Below are 15841 nucleotides of genomic sequence, written 5' to 3'. Positions count from 1 at the left end.
AAATATGGTTGTTCTCTGAAGAATATTATGTACACACAGACCACATACCTGTTTAACATAATATTCTACATGACCTCATGAAAACCTCTGCTTAGATACCACTGATGACTTAACAAGAACTATCTGCTGAATGGGACCAATATTCATTAGCATAATCATTAGGTCACGTGGCTTTTAAAAACAGATAAATCAAGGAGTTTATTTTGTGGCATTTTAATAGGATTTTTAAGACCATTCACTGGAATTCTATAGCTTTATTCCCTCCTCCAAAATTACAGCAATTAAATCAAAATACCAATCCTAACTCCTAGGGCAAAGAGCTCCTGCAACAAACTTCCAGTACCACTTCCTCTCGTGCTTCATTGCAACACCCCCAAAGAGAAATTTCATTTTAGGACCTAATTCTAAAGAGTGAACCATTACTTTTAACTCTTTTCAAATACTTCATGCGAACTTTGGCAGCCAGTTGGATGTTAAACTTGTATAAAACTGAAGTCTGCAGACTTCATGTTAAAAAATGGAGAAATTTGGGACAACCAGAAGCAATTCTTAGTTGCACTGCTTCACTTCATGGCTGTTACCTTCTCCTTCAGTATGCCAGAGAAGGCCTCACTGAGGGGTGGCCTTACAGTCTTATGAGCTATTTTTCCTAAAAATATGAGAGCCTTGGCCAGGCTGCAGAAATCCTGGGGTTTTGGAAAAGTTTTAGAACCAGCAGAGAGTTTGCTGTCTGCCTAATCTCCCTAATCAAAGTGAGATCCTGGGGCAGAGCTGTTCCCTCAGAAACAAGCACTGGCAAAGGGCCCAAACCCATGATCCCTGCCAGATTTGGAGATCGGGGTTGTTGCTGCCCACAGCTGCCCAGCCTCCCAGTTTTGGTGGAGCTGGTGTGTCTGTTCCACAGCTGCCAGAGTTTGCAGTCCAGCATATTCATCCAAATTGCTTTCTGGTTCAATCCACACTTAGAGGAGCCAGGGAGCAGACACAACGCTCTGCCATCTCCTGGAGGACAAATTCCAGAAGAGAGGCAAGCAGACAGCCTGAGTTGCCCAAAGAGTTCACCACATCCAATTGAGAATCACCTGAGCCTTAAACACATGGAACAAAAAAGCAATAAAACCCATTGCCTAGTGGCTATTTTGCCATCTCTGTTAAAGGACTAGAGTATATTATATAAAAGCCAATGTGCTGCCCTAAGAAAAGAACTAAACCACACATTAAATTCCCCTCAGGCAAGTCTTTCATCTGTCATCTGTTATCAAATGGCAGATTGGTGATATTTATGCCACAGAATGACTCAAAGCTCTCACACAAATCAGGGCCCATCTAACTTTTACACGTGTACATTCAGCTGCAGCACCATGATCCTGAGCAGTCAGGACATTTATCCTCATCCTCAGCTCACAGGGACAAAACCCTTGATGCTGCAACAAGATCCATCTGGGTGAACACTTACACCTCAGCCTCAGAGCCGAAAACACTCAAGCCTACTAAAGCAAAAAGAACTATTTCACACCAGATTTCTATTTAAAACTATTTGGTGGATCAAGTATCTCTCAGAGCATTGTTTCCTAAACTCCTTTAAATTCCTTTCTTCCCCTCCGCTCACAAAAGGCATTTTCCAATAGTTTTAATCCATAAACCTCTGAGGGCTTCATGATCTCATTGCTAAAAATCAGCATCTGAGGAAGCTGGCAGATTTTGGACAGCAGCAATAATGCTTTTCCTTGCACAGATTACCTGGATCCAGCAGCAATTCTGGTGCCACCACTGCTGAAGGTGACGTGGTTGGCGTGCATGGTGAAACGAGTCAGGATTCCATCGGGGGCTCCCTCGGGAAATGTGTGCATCTGAACAGTGTTGTTCGAGACTGCTGTGACCAGTCTTCCATTCTGAAAACGAAATTCATCACAGAATTTTATTAAAAGCATATTTACGCCCATGGAACAACAAAAAAAAAATAAATAAAAGCTACTCTGATGCTCCAAATATTTGGGCAAATTAACTTTATTAGTTCCAAAAGGGTCTGACAGTAAGAGGAGAAGGGAAAATACTCTAACTTTGATTCTTTCCCTAAAAAGCACAGTAGTTTTAGTACTTTATCAATTTAAAGTACTTTATCAAATCCTATTTACATTCATATGCTGCAGCAGCAGGAGAGGGCACCCTTGCACTGGAATTCTCAGTCAAATGCCACCAGGGAAAGATGAGAAGTTCATGAACTACAGCTCAGCTCTTTGCAGAAAACAGAAGGCAGGTCTTTACTAAAAATGAATCCAGATTCAAAAGAAATGCAACACAAAAGAAATAATTATCCCACACTTGGAAAATAATATCTCTTCTTCAAGTGGCAGTATTATTCCTCAGTTGTACATAGCAGTAAAATTTTGAAATATATATAAAGGAATGCCTTATTTCCTTTTTTGTGTGTGTATGTTGAGGGGGGAGGCTGCATTGTGGTTGTTTGGGGTTCTTTTAAACTGCCAAAAGTCATAGCAAAAATGCTGAAGGTAAAGAAAGCAGCAGTCAGTAGTGAATAACCCAATTAAAGAAGAGCTGAGATTTATTACCTAGATTACATCAACATCTCAGATCAGTCCCTCATGACATTTAATTAATGAGACTAACTTTTGAAATAAGATTTCCTGATGCTTAAGCCTCTCACTGTTTAAAAATAAAAAATCCCTCAAAACTAAAAGCACTTTTTTTTCAGATTTTCCCACTAATATTAAACCCAGGATTTTTCCTCATCTATTCTTTAATAGTTTTAGCAATTTCTGGCTCTGCCACTGATCTGCTGAGAGAACCCAATCAAATGACCTCACTTGGTTTGTGAAAGAATAAATAATGAGATGAAAATCAATGGCAAATCACCCTAAAAATCAGTGATGAAAATAGATTATACAAGTATTGAGGAATAGATACATGAGGCATGTTAAAAGAGATATTACAAAGATGTTTATAAGAAGGAGGTTTCACTTAAGGCAGTAGTTCTGAATAAAGTTTCAAATGATAATTCTTAAAATGTAATATATATATGTTAATATTTATTTATTTCCTCTTTCATGCACCTTCCCAAAATCACAAGTAGTTGAAAAACAGTTTTAAAGATTCCCTTTATCACTGCCAAGTTAACTACACAGTATGTGAAGAACTGATGTAGGCTTCTGGAATTCTTCTCTTCTTCTAAAATTTCCACAAAGACAACATTTTAGACCTGCTATTATTAATGTAATATAACCATAATTGGACATGAAGGAAATACTGTGAGAATTCTCAAGCTAAATACACGAGTGTGCATAGTAAAAATAATTATTTTCTATTATATAAATTCTCACTTTGGGGATGGTGGGTCAGAGGCAACTTTGGGCCAAATGACAATTTTGAGAGTGAAATATCAACCAATTATAAAAAAAAAAGTGTTACCAAAACATTACTCAACACCCACCTTGTGAAAGCAATTTTTGACTAATACAGATTATGATTCCTTGAGCCTTAACACAGACCCACATAAAACAACCTCTTGGCTTTTTTCCTAATACCTGATGTTCACATCTCATGCTGGGAAACTTCCTGCAACTCACATTGTGAGAAAACACTGAAACAGCCCAAAAAGTTCACTGCATAATTAGCTTAATCTGCTGGCTTTGTTTCTCAAGAGGAGATCAAAGCCAGAAATTAGTATAACAATGTGAAGGGAAAGGAAGAAAAAAAAAATACAAGAGTTTAGTATAAGAAATAATTCCTCTACAATTGTGTACGGGGTACAAAGAATTGTCAGAACTATTCTTGTTTAATGTTACCCACACAAGCAGCATCCCTGAGCTGGAAAATCCAAAGCTGTGAGGAATTTTTTAAAAAACATACCTTTAGAGCACATGAGTAGGCCTTTTCTCCCACATTAATGGACTTGGGATCATCGTCATCCAGGTTTTCCCAGATCCTAACATCTCCATCACTGCCACAAGTTACAATGCAGCTGGGGAAAGACACAGGAGTTGTTACCACTGAGGAACAGAAAGGACAACCACTGCAACTTCCAATCCCCAAATGGGAACTGTTACTAAAGTGCTAGTGGTTTTTTAACTGAAACAGATAAATATTACATGATACAGTTAATATCTACATTTATTATGTCTAAGTAACCCATTAAACACAGAAGGGAAAAGGTAACATCTGATAGAACAGAGCACCTTGAGTCTGACAACCACCCAGGCCTGGCACTCATCTGAACTGATCCTTAGATATCACAAGTCAATCCATTTTTTTCCAGGATATAGAGTGGATTTTTCAAAGGATTTAGTTAGCACTGATCTACCTAAGGGCATTTAATTTCTTCTTAAGACTTTGAAAACTTACCTTACAGCTGACTACAAAGCTGAGGGAAAAAAATAAAAGTGTTAATGTAACTGAAGCTGCAAGCTTAATGTGTAGGGCTGGGCCTCCTGAGCCCTTAAAAAGTAATTAATACAGAATTAAAGTTTGCTGGAGTCAACTTCCACAATTTTGGGGTAGAAAAAAATAACCTGAAATCACAGAGAAAATACCAGAAGTTTGCACGGGATTTTTAATTAAAGGCATCGTGAATCTATAATCAAATCTTGCATTCTCTTTTTTTTAAATGCTCTTTGCAATCCCCAAAAACTCTAATTAAACAGCAAAATGTTACAGAGCCAGTGGTGAAGCTCTGATGTTGCTCCTTAGTTCTGTAAGGTCTGTACAGCAGACACCAGCAGCAGTGGTCCAGTGGGATTTGGGAGAGATGTCTGCATCATTTCTTAAACATTTGGTTTTAGTGGCAAATGAGGCTTTTTGTGGTTTCAAGGGATTGTTTTTACTAGACTAAATCTTAACAGTAGTCATCTAAATTAATGAACTAAAGAAAGGAATAAAATAATATGGATTTAAACTGTACTCAATATATAAAACTTATCCCTTGAGTTAATTTCGAGAGGGCTTGGTTTTTTGGTTTGTCTTTGCATCAGTATAAAGGTAACAGTAAATACTTAGTTTATGTTTATACATTCAAGATCTAGCACATGAATAAAAAGATAACAAGCCCAATGTTGGATTCCTTCAACTATATTTTTAATTTCTTAGTGTATACATAAACATATTTACTCCCACACTACACTGATTTCTGCTAGATTCAATGAAGTCACTCACACAGAATGTGCATATAGAATATTTATATATATATGATACACACTATAAATATATATGAGATAGATATGTGTGTATATATATGCTTACATTTAAGTTATAAATGAATCACTTCTAAACTCAGAGCACCAAAATATGCCACATAGGCAGTTCTCAGCACAGGCAAAACACAAAGGATTTCCTGGACCATGCCAGGCCATAAATCCATCCCAGCAGCAGTGGCTGGTACAGAACCTCATGGAATCACTAAGGTTGGAAAAATCCCTCTAAGATCATGGAGTTCAACTGTTCCCCCAGCACTGCCAAGCCCACCACTAACCCATGTCCCCAAGTGGCACATCCACACGGCTTTTAAATCCCTCCAGGGATGGGGACTCCACCACTGCCCCGGGCAGCCTTTTCCAATGCCTGACCACCCTTTCAGTGACGAAATTTTTCCTAACCCCCAGCTCCTGCGCAATCATTAGACAGGAACAAGCCCATCCCTCCCCCAGTCTCCAGGAAAGGGGCTGTTACCTCCCGGTGTCATCGAAGCAGACCTCGGTGTGTCCCTCGCTGTGGCCGTACCGCATCGGCTTCCGAGCCGAGGGCATCTTCGCTCCCACTGTGTGTCTGTGGAGAGGGGGGGGGAAAAAAGAGGAGAAATAACATCAGTTAGAAGGAAACGCTTCGGGAAGAGCCTCAGCCGGTGGGGCCAGGTGAGAGCTGCTGGGACACCCACACAGCGGGGATGGGGGCACCGAGAGAATGGGGACATTGCGGGGATGGGGACATTGGGGGAATGGGGACGTTGCAGGGATGGGGGCACCGAGGGAATGGGTGCGCCAGGGGGGATGGGGACATTGGGGGGGTGGGGGCACCGAGGGGATGGGGGCACCGAGGGGATGGGGGCACCGAGGGGATGGGGACATTGTGGGGATGGGGGCACTGAGGGGATGGGGACATTGTGGGGATGGGGGCACCAAGGGAATGGGTGCGCCAGGGGGGATGGGGACATTGGGGGGATGGAGGCACTGAGGGGATGGGGGCACTGAGGGGATGGGGACATTGGGGGGATGAGGGCACCGAGGGGATGGGGGCACCGAGGGGATGGGGGCACCGAGGGGATGGGGGCACCGAGGGGATGGGGACATTGGGGGGATGGGGGCACCGAGGGGATGGGGGCACCGAGGGGATGGGGGCACCGAGGGGATGGGGGCACCGAGGGGATGGGGGCACCGAGGGGATGGGGGCACCGAGGGGATGGGGGCACCGAGGGAACTGGGGGCACCGAGGGAACTGGGGGCACCGAGGGAACTGGGGGCACCGAGGGAATGGGGACAACACAGGGGATGGGGACACCGAGAGCATGGGGGCACCCAGGAAATAGGGACATTGCGAGGATAGGAATACCGAGGGAATGCGATAGGAATACCGAGGCTGCCGAGGCCCGGAGGCCCGTGTGGTGCCGGGGCCTGTCCCTCGGCCAGCCCGGGCCGGGCCGAGCCGCCCGCCAGACCCCAGCAGGACCCTTAGTCCCGCCCGGCTCCCCCCACCCCGAACAGGGTCCCAGCACGACCGTGCCCTCCCCCTCTCCCCCCTCACCGCTCCCCGCCGGCCCCGCCGCCCGTTCGAGCCTTCCCGCGCCCGCCGCCGCCGCCCCGCCCGCCGCGGGGCCGGGCCCGCGCCGTCAGCGCCGGGGCGGGGCCGGGCCGGGCCGGGGCGGCCCCGGCAGCGGGATGGCGGCGGCGGCTGAGGGCTGAGGGGCCGCGGCTGCACCGCCGGCACCCGGCTGGGGACACACCCGGGACACAGCGGCCGCCCCGGGGGACAACGTCGCGGCACGGCGAGGTGGGTGCGGGGAGCGGGGTCGGCGGGGCTGGGGGGCGGCAGAGGGGTGCGAGCGCCGGCACCGGGGGGATCGGGGTCTGAGCCCCTGTCGGGCACGGTACGGGGGGGATCGGGGTGTCCCGTCACCGGGCGGGGTCGGGCCGGGGTCTGAGCCCCCTGTCAGTCACCAGAGGGGCTCAGGGGCTCCTGTCACCGAGGGGGTTCGGTCCGGGGTCGCCTGTCACCGAGGGGATTCGGTCCGGGCTCTGCGCTCTGTCAGCGGGGGGGTCGGTCCGGGCTCTGCTGTCACCGGAGGAACTCGAGCCGGGCTCTGATCCCTGTCACCGCGGGGGCTCGGCCCGGTGTCTGTGTCCCTGTCGGTCACCCTGTGGGCTGGGGGCTCCTGTCACCGCGGGGGTTCAGTCCGAGGTCTCCTGTCACCGCGGGGGACTCGGCCCCGGGTCCGCGCTGTGTCACCGGCGGATCTCGGTCCCCGGCGGGCGTTTGGTTTTCCTCTGAAAAAAACCCCCTGCCCGATGTATATCCCGACATTTATAGTGCATATATACGTTCCCTGTATATACATCCCCGTGCGTGTTTAATGGCAGCCCCTCCAGAAGCTCTGGAACGGCAGGAAAAGCCCAAATGTGGGGCAGTGCCCTTCGCCCCCCCCCCCCCCCCGCCCGCCCTTAGGCAGCGCCCCGATGGCAGCGGGGGCTGCGCTCACCCGGCTGCGGGGTCAAACCCCTTCGGAGATCGTTCTGGTCATTATGGAATTACTCTGGAATTGCGGCCATCCTGATGCGTGCGAGGTGGAGTTGGCGGCGGTGTCAGTCAGGCAGGTAGCGATTGCGCTGCGAAAATCGCCAAGCTGTTGGTTTTTTTGGGGTTTTTTTGGCTGAAAAAATAGGAAGAAAGCATCGTGGTGGATTTCTCGAAGGATTAAAAAAAAAACAAACAAAACCAACCAAACAAACCAAAAACAACCAAAACGCTAGAGCTCAACATACCTGAAATAAAGAGGAAAGCAGCAGTTATCTGTTTTCCCTTTATGTAGCCCTAATGATCTGGCCCGGTTTATTCCTGATTCGAAGAAAAAATTGCTTCCAGGCAAAACCCTTTTATCTTCAATTTTGCTCTGCAGCGGAGTTATTGGTGGTTGGGGTGAGCAGAGTGATTTATTTATATTGGAAATGTGGTTCTCTCTAACACTCACATTGTTGGTACTTTCATGAATGAGTAAGTGACAGGATTACAAAGCAGGCACGCTTCTGTAAGAAAAAATAATATACATATATACATATGGCCAGATTTCATTATTAAACCTCGTGGAAGCTGTGTAGAGACACGTTTTCCATGGGTGTAACCTACATATTTCAGCAAATCGTGATTTCTGGCGAGGGTAATCTGTTCTAGAGAAATGATTCCGAGCTGAACCACTTATCAGATGAGTGGGAAGACCAAGCTATTCTTGCTGCAAGCCACTGCCTGGGATGGAGACAAATGCACGTCGAATGTGTTTATTTTTCTTAATTATTTTGTTTTGTCAGAGGCTCTGATACAAACTGCGCCTAAAGCATTTTACATTCAGTTCTAAGAAACAACTAAATTGGAGGTGCTGTCTGGAGGTGCTGCCTGCTGGGATAACTCTTTGAGCGGCACGGGAAAAACCAGGGGGAGGCTTTTCGGGAGGGTGGCAGGGTCCCATGATCGCTTGGCCAAGGGACTGCAGGCCCCGTGGCTTTGTCACGTCCCGAGTGACACGGCATGAAATGCAAAGTTGTGCTTTAAATCCGGTTGGGAGCTCAGCCTGCTGCCGACTTGATTAATAGGTGCGAGTGGCTGCGAGCGAGCGGCGGGGCGGGAGCCGGGAATCGCGGCTCTCCTGCTCGGTTTCTGGGTGGAGCGCGGAGTGTTGGTCATGGATCATAAAGCTTTGGCTGATTTAGTGCTCGAGAGGCTGCTGCGGTCGGCAAAGCGCTGCGAGCATCTCTCCTTCCACACGCGAGCAGAGCCCTCATTAAAGCAGCAGAGAGGAGCAGCCCTCACCTTTGGCACCTGCTGCTTCCAGGTCAGTTCCACCTCCTGGCTGTGAATAAAACAGCCCCAGTGTTGGGGTTAGCTGGGCATAGCCCCCTTCCCCCTGTGCTTCTAGGGATAAATCAAGGGTGTTTCCAAGGAAGAAGTATTGTAGGTTACCACTGGCACCTTTAGAAAGTCCTTTGTGTGTGTGTGTGTGTGTGATTATTGCTTTAATTTGCTGGAAAGGCTTCTGGAGTCGAGTATTTTTGGACGGTGTCATAAAATAAAGTCAAAACTGAAGAAAAATTTGATTTGTTGTTATCCTCAACAGGTTGGGAAGGTCAGGTTTTAAAATGTGGTCTCCTGGCCAAAATCTAATCAGGCAAAATTAGCAAAACCAGCTTGTGACCAATGTGATTTTGTTTTAAAATAACTTTTATGTAAGTTGAAAGAAAAAGTCCTCCAGCTTATTACAGCTTGCTCTCCTCTCTCAGGATTTTGTCAGCTCTAGAACACCAATTTCTGTAACAATCCCAAAATTGATTTATTGTTCTTTGTGAGTCTTCTTTTGTTTAATTAGAGGCATAATACAGAGAGGCTTTGTGTGCTTGGACAGAAAACTTTCCCAGTACTTCCTTCACTAGAAGGGTTGTGCAGTGTGGGAGCACTGGAGAGGTGGTGGGACCTCCATCCTTGGGGGTTTTCAGCCATGCCATGGCTCCCCTGAGCCCACATTCCCTGCTCCTTCATTATACCCAAAGGGAAGCAGCTTGGTGAAGAGGACTTGGAGGCTTTGGGCCACAGGCAAGGATCCAGCAGCTCAGGACATAAGTATCTAGTTAAAGCAGTTCGGTATTTAAGTATTTATTGAATGAATAATAATTAAAAAAAAGGGTCTGTCTACGCTTATGGTTTTGATTCTCCTATTGGAGTCATTGAGTATTTGCCACTGATTTAATTAGACATATGGTGAGGCTGTCTCTGCCTTATCACAGTTGTGGATTGCAGCCTACCCCTGGCGAGGAGGTAATATTGTTATTCCTCCAAATAGAGACTGGATATTGCTTTTAGTCTGGGCTTGAAGTCTTAGTGTTGAGGCATCAGCTCTTGAAAGGAAAAGCATCTTGTCTGCAGACAGGAGAGGGGAACCTCTGAAGGAGGGAGCTGGGCACATCACAAACCCACCAACAAAACCCACCCAGCTCTCTGCTTGTCCCCAGGGACTGTGGCTGTGACAGTGTTGGGTAACCTTGGACCACAAGCCGGGTCCTGTGGCCTGAAATGAACTCTGCTCATCCCCGCTCGTTGCTTTATCTTGGCCGTTTCCTCAGGGGGAAGAGTTTCCAGCATAAGGGTTTTGTCAAATCCATCGGCTTCGGAGATGCCTGAGGTGTCCCCGTGCAGGAGAAGGCTTTTGGAGGCAGGACACTAATAATATCCCCCAAAAGGAGCTCAGCACTGGTGTGTGTGAGGGCCCCTCCATTTAACCTTGCCCTGTAGGGAAAAGTACACTCCATCTTCCCCCTCTTTTATCCTCGCCCTCCTCTCCAGCCGTTAATGGATGTACATGGCATTTCCCTCGGATGCTGCACTGAAAGGAAGAGCTGGTTTAGATGGATAGCCCGGAGTGGTAATAGAGCTCTGAATGCATCCCTGCCCTTTATGCCTTCCTCTTTCCGACTCTCTTAGTTATTTTTGGTCCCCATTTTGTTGGTGGGGCTGTGAATCATGGATTTGGAAGGGTGTGAAGGTGTGATCCCTTCCTGTAATGCCAAACAGTGGGATTTGGGCACCTAAATACCCTATGGCTGATGTTTTGGAAGGCAGCTCTCCTACGAGCACACGGATGTTTGTAACACTTTTGGGAAAAGAGGTTTTATCTCCTCAGTCAAGCTGACCACTGTTCCTTCACACAGTTCAAGCCTGGCTTTGGTAGGGTGACATCCCTTTTTTTCTTCATTTATTCCCTGCTCTTTTCACAGCTCTGGTGTTCTGCCTGATTAGCAATTCCTGCTCTGACGTGGCAGAGCTGGCGCCTGGGTTCCAGCAGCCTCCAAACCCCAGGGAAGCAGCTCTGGCTAATGGTGCGTGGCTTTACAGCATCACGTGCTGCTCCTCCAGCTTCACTTTCAGGGTTCAGGTGCCACTAATGGTTTGTGATAGAGAAAAGGCACAAAGGGGAAGGTGGCTTCACAGTTAACCACAACAGCAACCCAAAAATTCCGTGAAACACTGAGCTTCTTTCAGTTGGAAGGCTCAAGTCAGGAAATAATGGGCCTTTCCAACTTCTGGGTTTTGTTTGTTTTGCAGTTTTTAATTAAGAGCCCATATTCTGCATGTTCTTATCCCTTATATGGGCTGGATGAGCAGAATGAGATAATTGAAGGTTTCAAGAGCAATTACAAACTGTCATATCCTAATTTTTAAGTACTTGACTTTGCAACCTCAGTGATGTCTCTCTCTGCCCAATTAAAAATCCCATATATAGAGAGTTAATGTATTTTTACTACAGGATAAATCTAGAATAACTTTTTTCTTCAGATTATCACCAGGGTCAATGAGATTGCTTTTTCTCCTCTTTTTTTAATTGTGGAGAAAATTCAGTGCTCCACTCTAGTTGTTTCTGGATGAAAAATATCAATGTTGCAAAAGCAATGAATGAACCCTGGTCTAACTAAAGATGTTTTGAGTCTCACTTATAAATATTACCTTCCTTCTGTCTTCATTGTGTCTTGCAATGCTTTCGGTGAAAAGCGATTTACAAAATCCTGAGAGAAGAAAAATAAATCTTTAGTTTAATCTTTGATTTATAATTACTGGAATACGGACCCTGTTCTGTGATTCCACTTCTACCAGCGAGGAACTATTCATCTACATTGCTCTAATGCCATTTTTTCCCAACACATCTGCAGTATTTAACCTCTCTTACCCTCGCTCTCCATTTCTGCATCTCCTCCCTTCGCCTCCCTTTTCCTTTCCCCCGCTCAGCTCTCGGGTTCGTGGGTTTTAAATAAGGAATGCAACGTCAAAAATTCCTGGGTGAAAGTTCCATCTGGGCTGCATTTGGCCCGCAGATTGCCTGTGAGCCTCTTGGCACGGCTGCCTTGTTCTCTTACTGAAAGCAGAGGCTCGAACTCAGCCTGCGCAGCCCCGGGGGACCACGGAGAGGTTGTGTCATGCTGGCTAATCCTGATGATGAGAATGGATTGAATGGAGAGAGGAAGTGGATGCCCTTTTCTTTTCCTGCTTAGTATTTACCGTGTCAATTAGTTGTTTAAAAAAAAACAAAACAAAACAAAAACCAAACCCAAAACGACAGGACAGAAACCCCACAGCCGAAAAACCCCGGTGGAACAGAGGACCTGTGCTTGGTTTTGGTGCAAAAGCATCACAGAATTGTAGAATATCATGATAGATGATGGGAAATATTTCTACATTCTGCCATGCCTGGGGGGGGTATAGCATCCATGCCATATTGCTATCTGTGTACCTTGAAAAAACCCTGCTCTGTTTTCGACTGAGTAATCAAAAGAGGATTTTTTTTTTTTTAATCTGTTTTTCAAGGTGCAGCATTCAAAAGGAAACCTCTCATCTGTTTGAGAATTCAATACACCTCTGGAAACAAAAGAAAATGAAATCAGTGAGCGTAGGTCTCAGAGAAACACTGATTTTAATAATGTAAACTTCCTTCTCTAATGAGTAATAAGCAGTTCCATCTTTCACGGCCTTTTAAAATTGCTTTTAGTAAGGGACTGGATTGTTTTAATCCTTTTCAGTATGTAAAGCCCCAGATATTTCAATCCCTTGGGGACTCTGTATTTCCTACCTCCGTTTGAAAAGGCAGAGGAAAACAGCTTTCAAAAACTGACGGAATCTGTGACTGATAAAATTTAATTTTTTAATTTTTTTTCATCCAGAAAGTGACCCAAAAGTGTCAGTTAAGAAACAGATCTCTGGCATCCCACCCTGTGGATTAGTAGCAAACAGGCATATCATCTAGGTACAGTAGCTCTTTGTACTCTGACCTAGTTGTTTCTGTTCTGGTTTGTTCCTTCTTGAAAGGTTTTTTGGAAGAGATGCAGAATTTGCTCCATAAACAGCCAAAGCAGCATCACCTGCCACGGGAAGGGTTTCCTTTAGGAACTGACCCTGGCACAAGGGGATTGCCAACACCTAGAATGCGTAGTCAGAACGGATTCCCCAAAACCACATAAGGCGGTTTGTTCTGGAGGATGATTTTCCCAAGGAAGGGTTAATTGAGCTTTTTCTGGGATCAGGCTGGTATGTTTGGGGTGTGCTTGTGGATTCACCCCGACGATATGATTTTTACATGGCCAGCAACTGATCGTGGCTGTTGTCCTGTATCCAGCAGTGACGTTGGATTGCCTGTGCAGAACTGAGCTGTGCTTTCTTTTCTCCTCAGATATTTCCAGAAAGTGCCTCGAGGAAGCCTCCTTATGTAGAGGAACCCTACAAGAAGCACACTGCGCTTCCTGGCAACTCGTGAAGCAAAGCTGTCACAATGGCAGAAAACAAGGACAGCAGTGCTAAAAACGCAGATGTGAGGCCCAAAAGCAGCCGGAGCAGGAGCGCCGACAGGAAGGACGGGTATGTCTGGAGTGGGAAGAAGCTTTCCTGGTCCAAAAAGAGCGAGCACTGTCCTGATGCCGAAACGGCAAGCACTGGGGGAAGAGCAGGGACTAATTTAAGGAGCCAAGAGAGGAAATACAGCTGCTCGTCCATCGAGCTGGATCTCGACCGGTCCTGCGGCCACAGGTTTTTGGGCCGCTCTCTCAAGCAGAAGCTCCAAGATGCTGTGGGCCAGTGCTTTCCCATAAAGAACTGCAGCAGCCGGCACGCCTCGGGACTGCCATCCAAAAGGAAAATCCATATCAGTGAGTTGATGCTGGATAAGTGTCCTTTCCCCCCGCGCTCGGAGCTGGCGTTCCGGTGGCACTTGATCAAAAGGCACACGGCCCCCATAAGTCCGAAAGCGGAAGACTGGATAATTGCTGATTTATCCCAGCACGAGGAAAGGGAGGATCAGCGGGGAGACGACGAGGTTGCCAACGGGGGGATGGACTCTCCCTCCCCGTCCTGCGACTTCACCGACAGCGGCTCCTCCCGGGGTGAGGCCACAGGTAAGGTGACAAGGAGCAGTAGGGATGAGAGCGACATGGACTCTGATGACGAAGTTATAACTCTGTGCACAAGTTCCAGAAAAAGAAACAAGCCCAAGTGGGAGACGGATGATGAGCTGCTGCGGATGGAAACGCCCCCGAAATACCACACGCAGATTGATTATGTCCACTGCCTCGTCCCAGACCTCCTCCAGATCAATAACAATCCCTGCTACTGGGGAGTCATGGATAAATATGCAGCTGAGGCGCTGCTGGAAGGAAAGCCAGAGGGGACATTTTTGCTACGAGATTCTGCCCAGGAAGACTATTTGTTTTCCGTGAGCTTCAGGCGCTACAGTCGCTCCCTCCACGCGCGGATCGAGCAGTGGAACCACAACTTCAGCTTTGATGCCCACGACCCTTGTGTCTTCCACTCCCCTGACATCACGGGACTCCTAGAACACTACAAAGATCCAAGTTCCTGTATGTTCTTTGAACCCCTTTTGTCCACTCCCCTGAACAGGACTTTCCCTTTCTCCCTTCAGCATATATGCAGAACGGTCATTTGCAACTGTACAACTTACGATGGGATCGATGCACTTCCCATTCCTCCCTCGGTGAAGCTGTATCTGAAGGAATATCACTATAAGTCAAAAGTTAGAGTGCTCAGGATTGATGTACCAGAGCAGCAAAGCTAGAAAATATTTTTGTGAAAGAAGTTGTCTCCGAAAGAAATTGTCTCTCAACAGGCAATAGTATGTTCAGTCTTTTTTTCCTTCTAGGTTTATTTTTTTTTTAATAGCAATTTGATTAATTTTTTTTCTTTTTCTGCAGATTATTTACCACCCAAACTAGTCTCTGTCTAAGGCTCTTTTATCCCAATGTACTTTTGAGTCTTCCCAACTCTCTTTTTTTAGACATTATATTCATTGTGGGCTTTTGGTACTGTTCCCAGACTAGAGTTTTATGGAATTCCAGGTAGACTTTCTGGTATTTCTATAGATGGATAGTCGTTAGATCTGAAAACCCCTAAAAAATCAGTTTTGAACTTGATCTGTCTTTTCTATTGTAGTTGACATGTGTTGCTGACGTGTTTGAAATAATGCACTGTTAACTAAAGATTGACTCACCTGTATTTTCTGCATTTCTTTTAAAATGAGTGCCCTAACCTCCGTGTGTGTGTATGTGTCTGTCCGTACCCAGCACAGTAAATTCATCAGTCTATTTCTAACATTACTATTCCGAGCAAAATGAAGTTGGAAAGAGGATATGATCTTTCTAAAAATACATCAGGGGACTGAATACCAGGGAGAGGAAAAACAATTCAAGTTAAGGACAACACTCAGTGCAGGAACAAACATGTACAAACTGGTCCTGGAAAGATTTTGGATGGAAAAAGAGGAAGGCTCCTCGTTGTCAGAGCTGCGGGGTGCTGGAACAGCTTTTCATTTTGTATAATAGCAGTAAAAAGCAAACTGCTCGTAAACTGGGATTTGATCAGTGTCTGGAAGGGATAATGATGTCGTTATTTATGATAGATGGGGCTTGGACTTGGAAACTCTGTTTCTGTGTTACTATTTCATTGTATGAAATATACCCAGTTTTCACTAGAGGAGCTGCCGCTGGTGAAATGATAAAACAGGGGGTGGGAGGGTGAGAAGGAAGATATTTCCTTAAAAATCTGCATATTAAACTATCTCATCCTGCATGGGTGAGCCTGAGGTGAT

At 46.2% G+C, this 15841-nt stretch overlaps 2 protein-coding genes across 3 annotated transcripts in view; one reads left to right on the top strand and one right to left on the bottom strand.

Moving 5' to 3' along the window:
• The window catches only part of WDHD1 (WD repeat and HMG-box DNA binding protein 1), a 28027-nt gene extending 21205 nt beyond the window's left edge, over positions 1-6822 (bottom strand). For both annotated transcript variants that reach the window (XM_064659586.1, XM_064659587.1), the window contains exons 1-4: positions 6748-6822; positions 5680-5775; positions 3868-3979; positions 1741-1892 (exon numbers count right to left, since the gene is read on the bottom strand). In XM_064659586.1, coding sequence (XP_064515656.1) covers positions 1741-1892; positions 3868-3979; positions 5680-5756 — 341 coding nt within the window. In that variant the 5' untranslated portion in view covers positions 5757-5775; positions 6748-6822. The remainder of the gene's footprint in view (positions 1-1740; positions 1893-3867; positions 3980-5679; positions 5776-6747) is intronic.
• A 29-nt stretch (positions 6823-6851) lies between these two features.
• Positions 6852-15282, top strand: SOCS4 (suppressor of cytokine signaling 4). Its single transcript, XM_064659584.1, has 2 exons — positions 6852-6993; positions 13418-15282. Exon 2 carries the CDS (start codon positions 13517-13519, stop codon positions 14810-14812), a length of 1296 nt encoding a protein of 431 aa, XP_064515654.1. The 5' UTR covers positions 6852-6993; positions 13418-13516; the 3' UTR covers positions 14813-15282.
• The last annotated feature ends 559 nt before the right edge of the window (positions 15283-15841 follow it).

Source organism: Pseudopipra pipra, chromosome 6, assembly GCF_036250125.1.
Source record: "Pseudopipra pipra isolate bDixPip1 chromosome 6, bDixPip1.hap1, whole genome shotgun sequence".
Taxonomy (NCBI): domain Eukaryota; kingdom Metazoa; phylum Chordata; class Aves; order Passeriformes; family Pipridae; genus Pseudopipra; species Pseudopipra pipra.
Note: the sequence above shows the minus strand (reverse complement) of the source record. Positions and strands in the feature narration are given on the sequence as shown.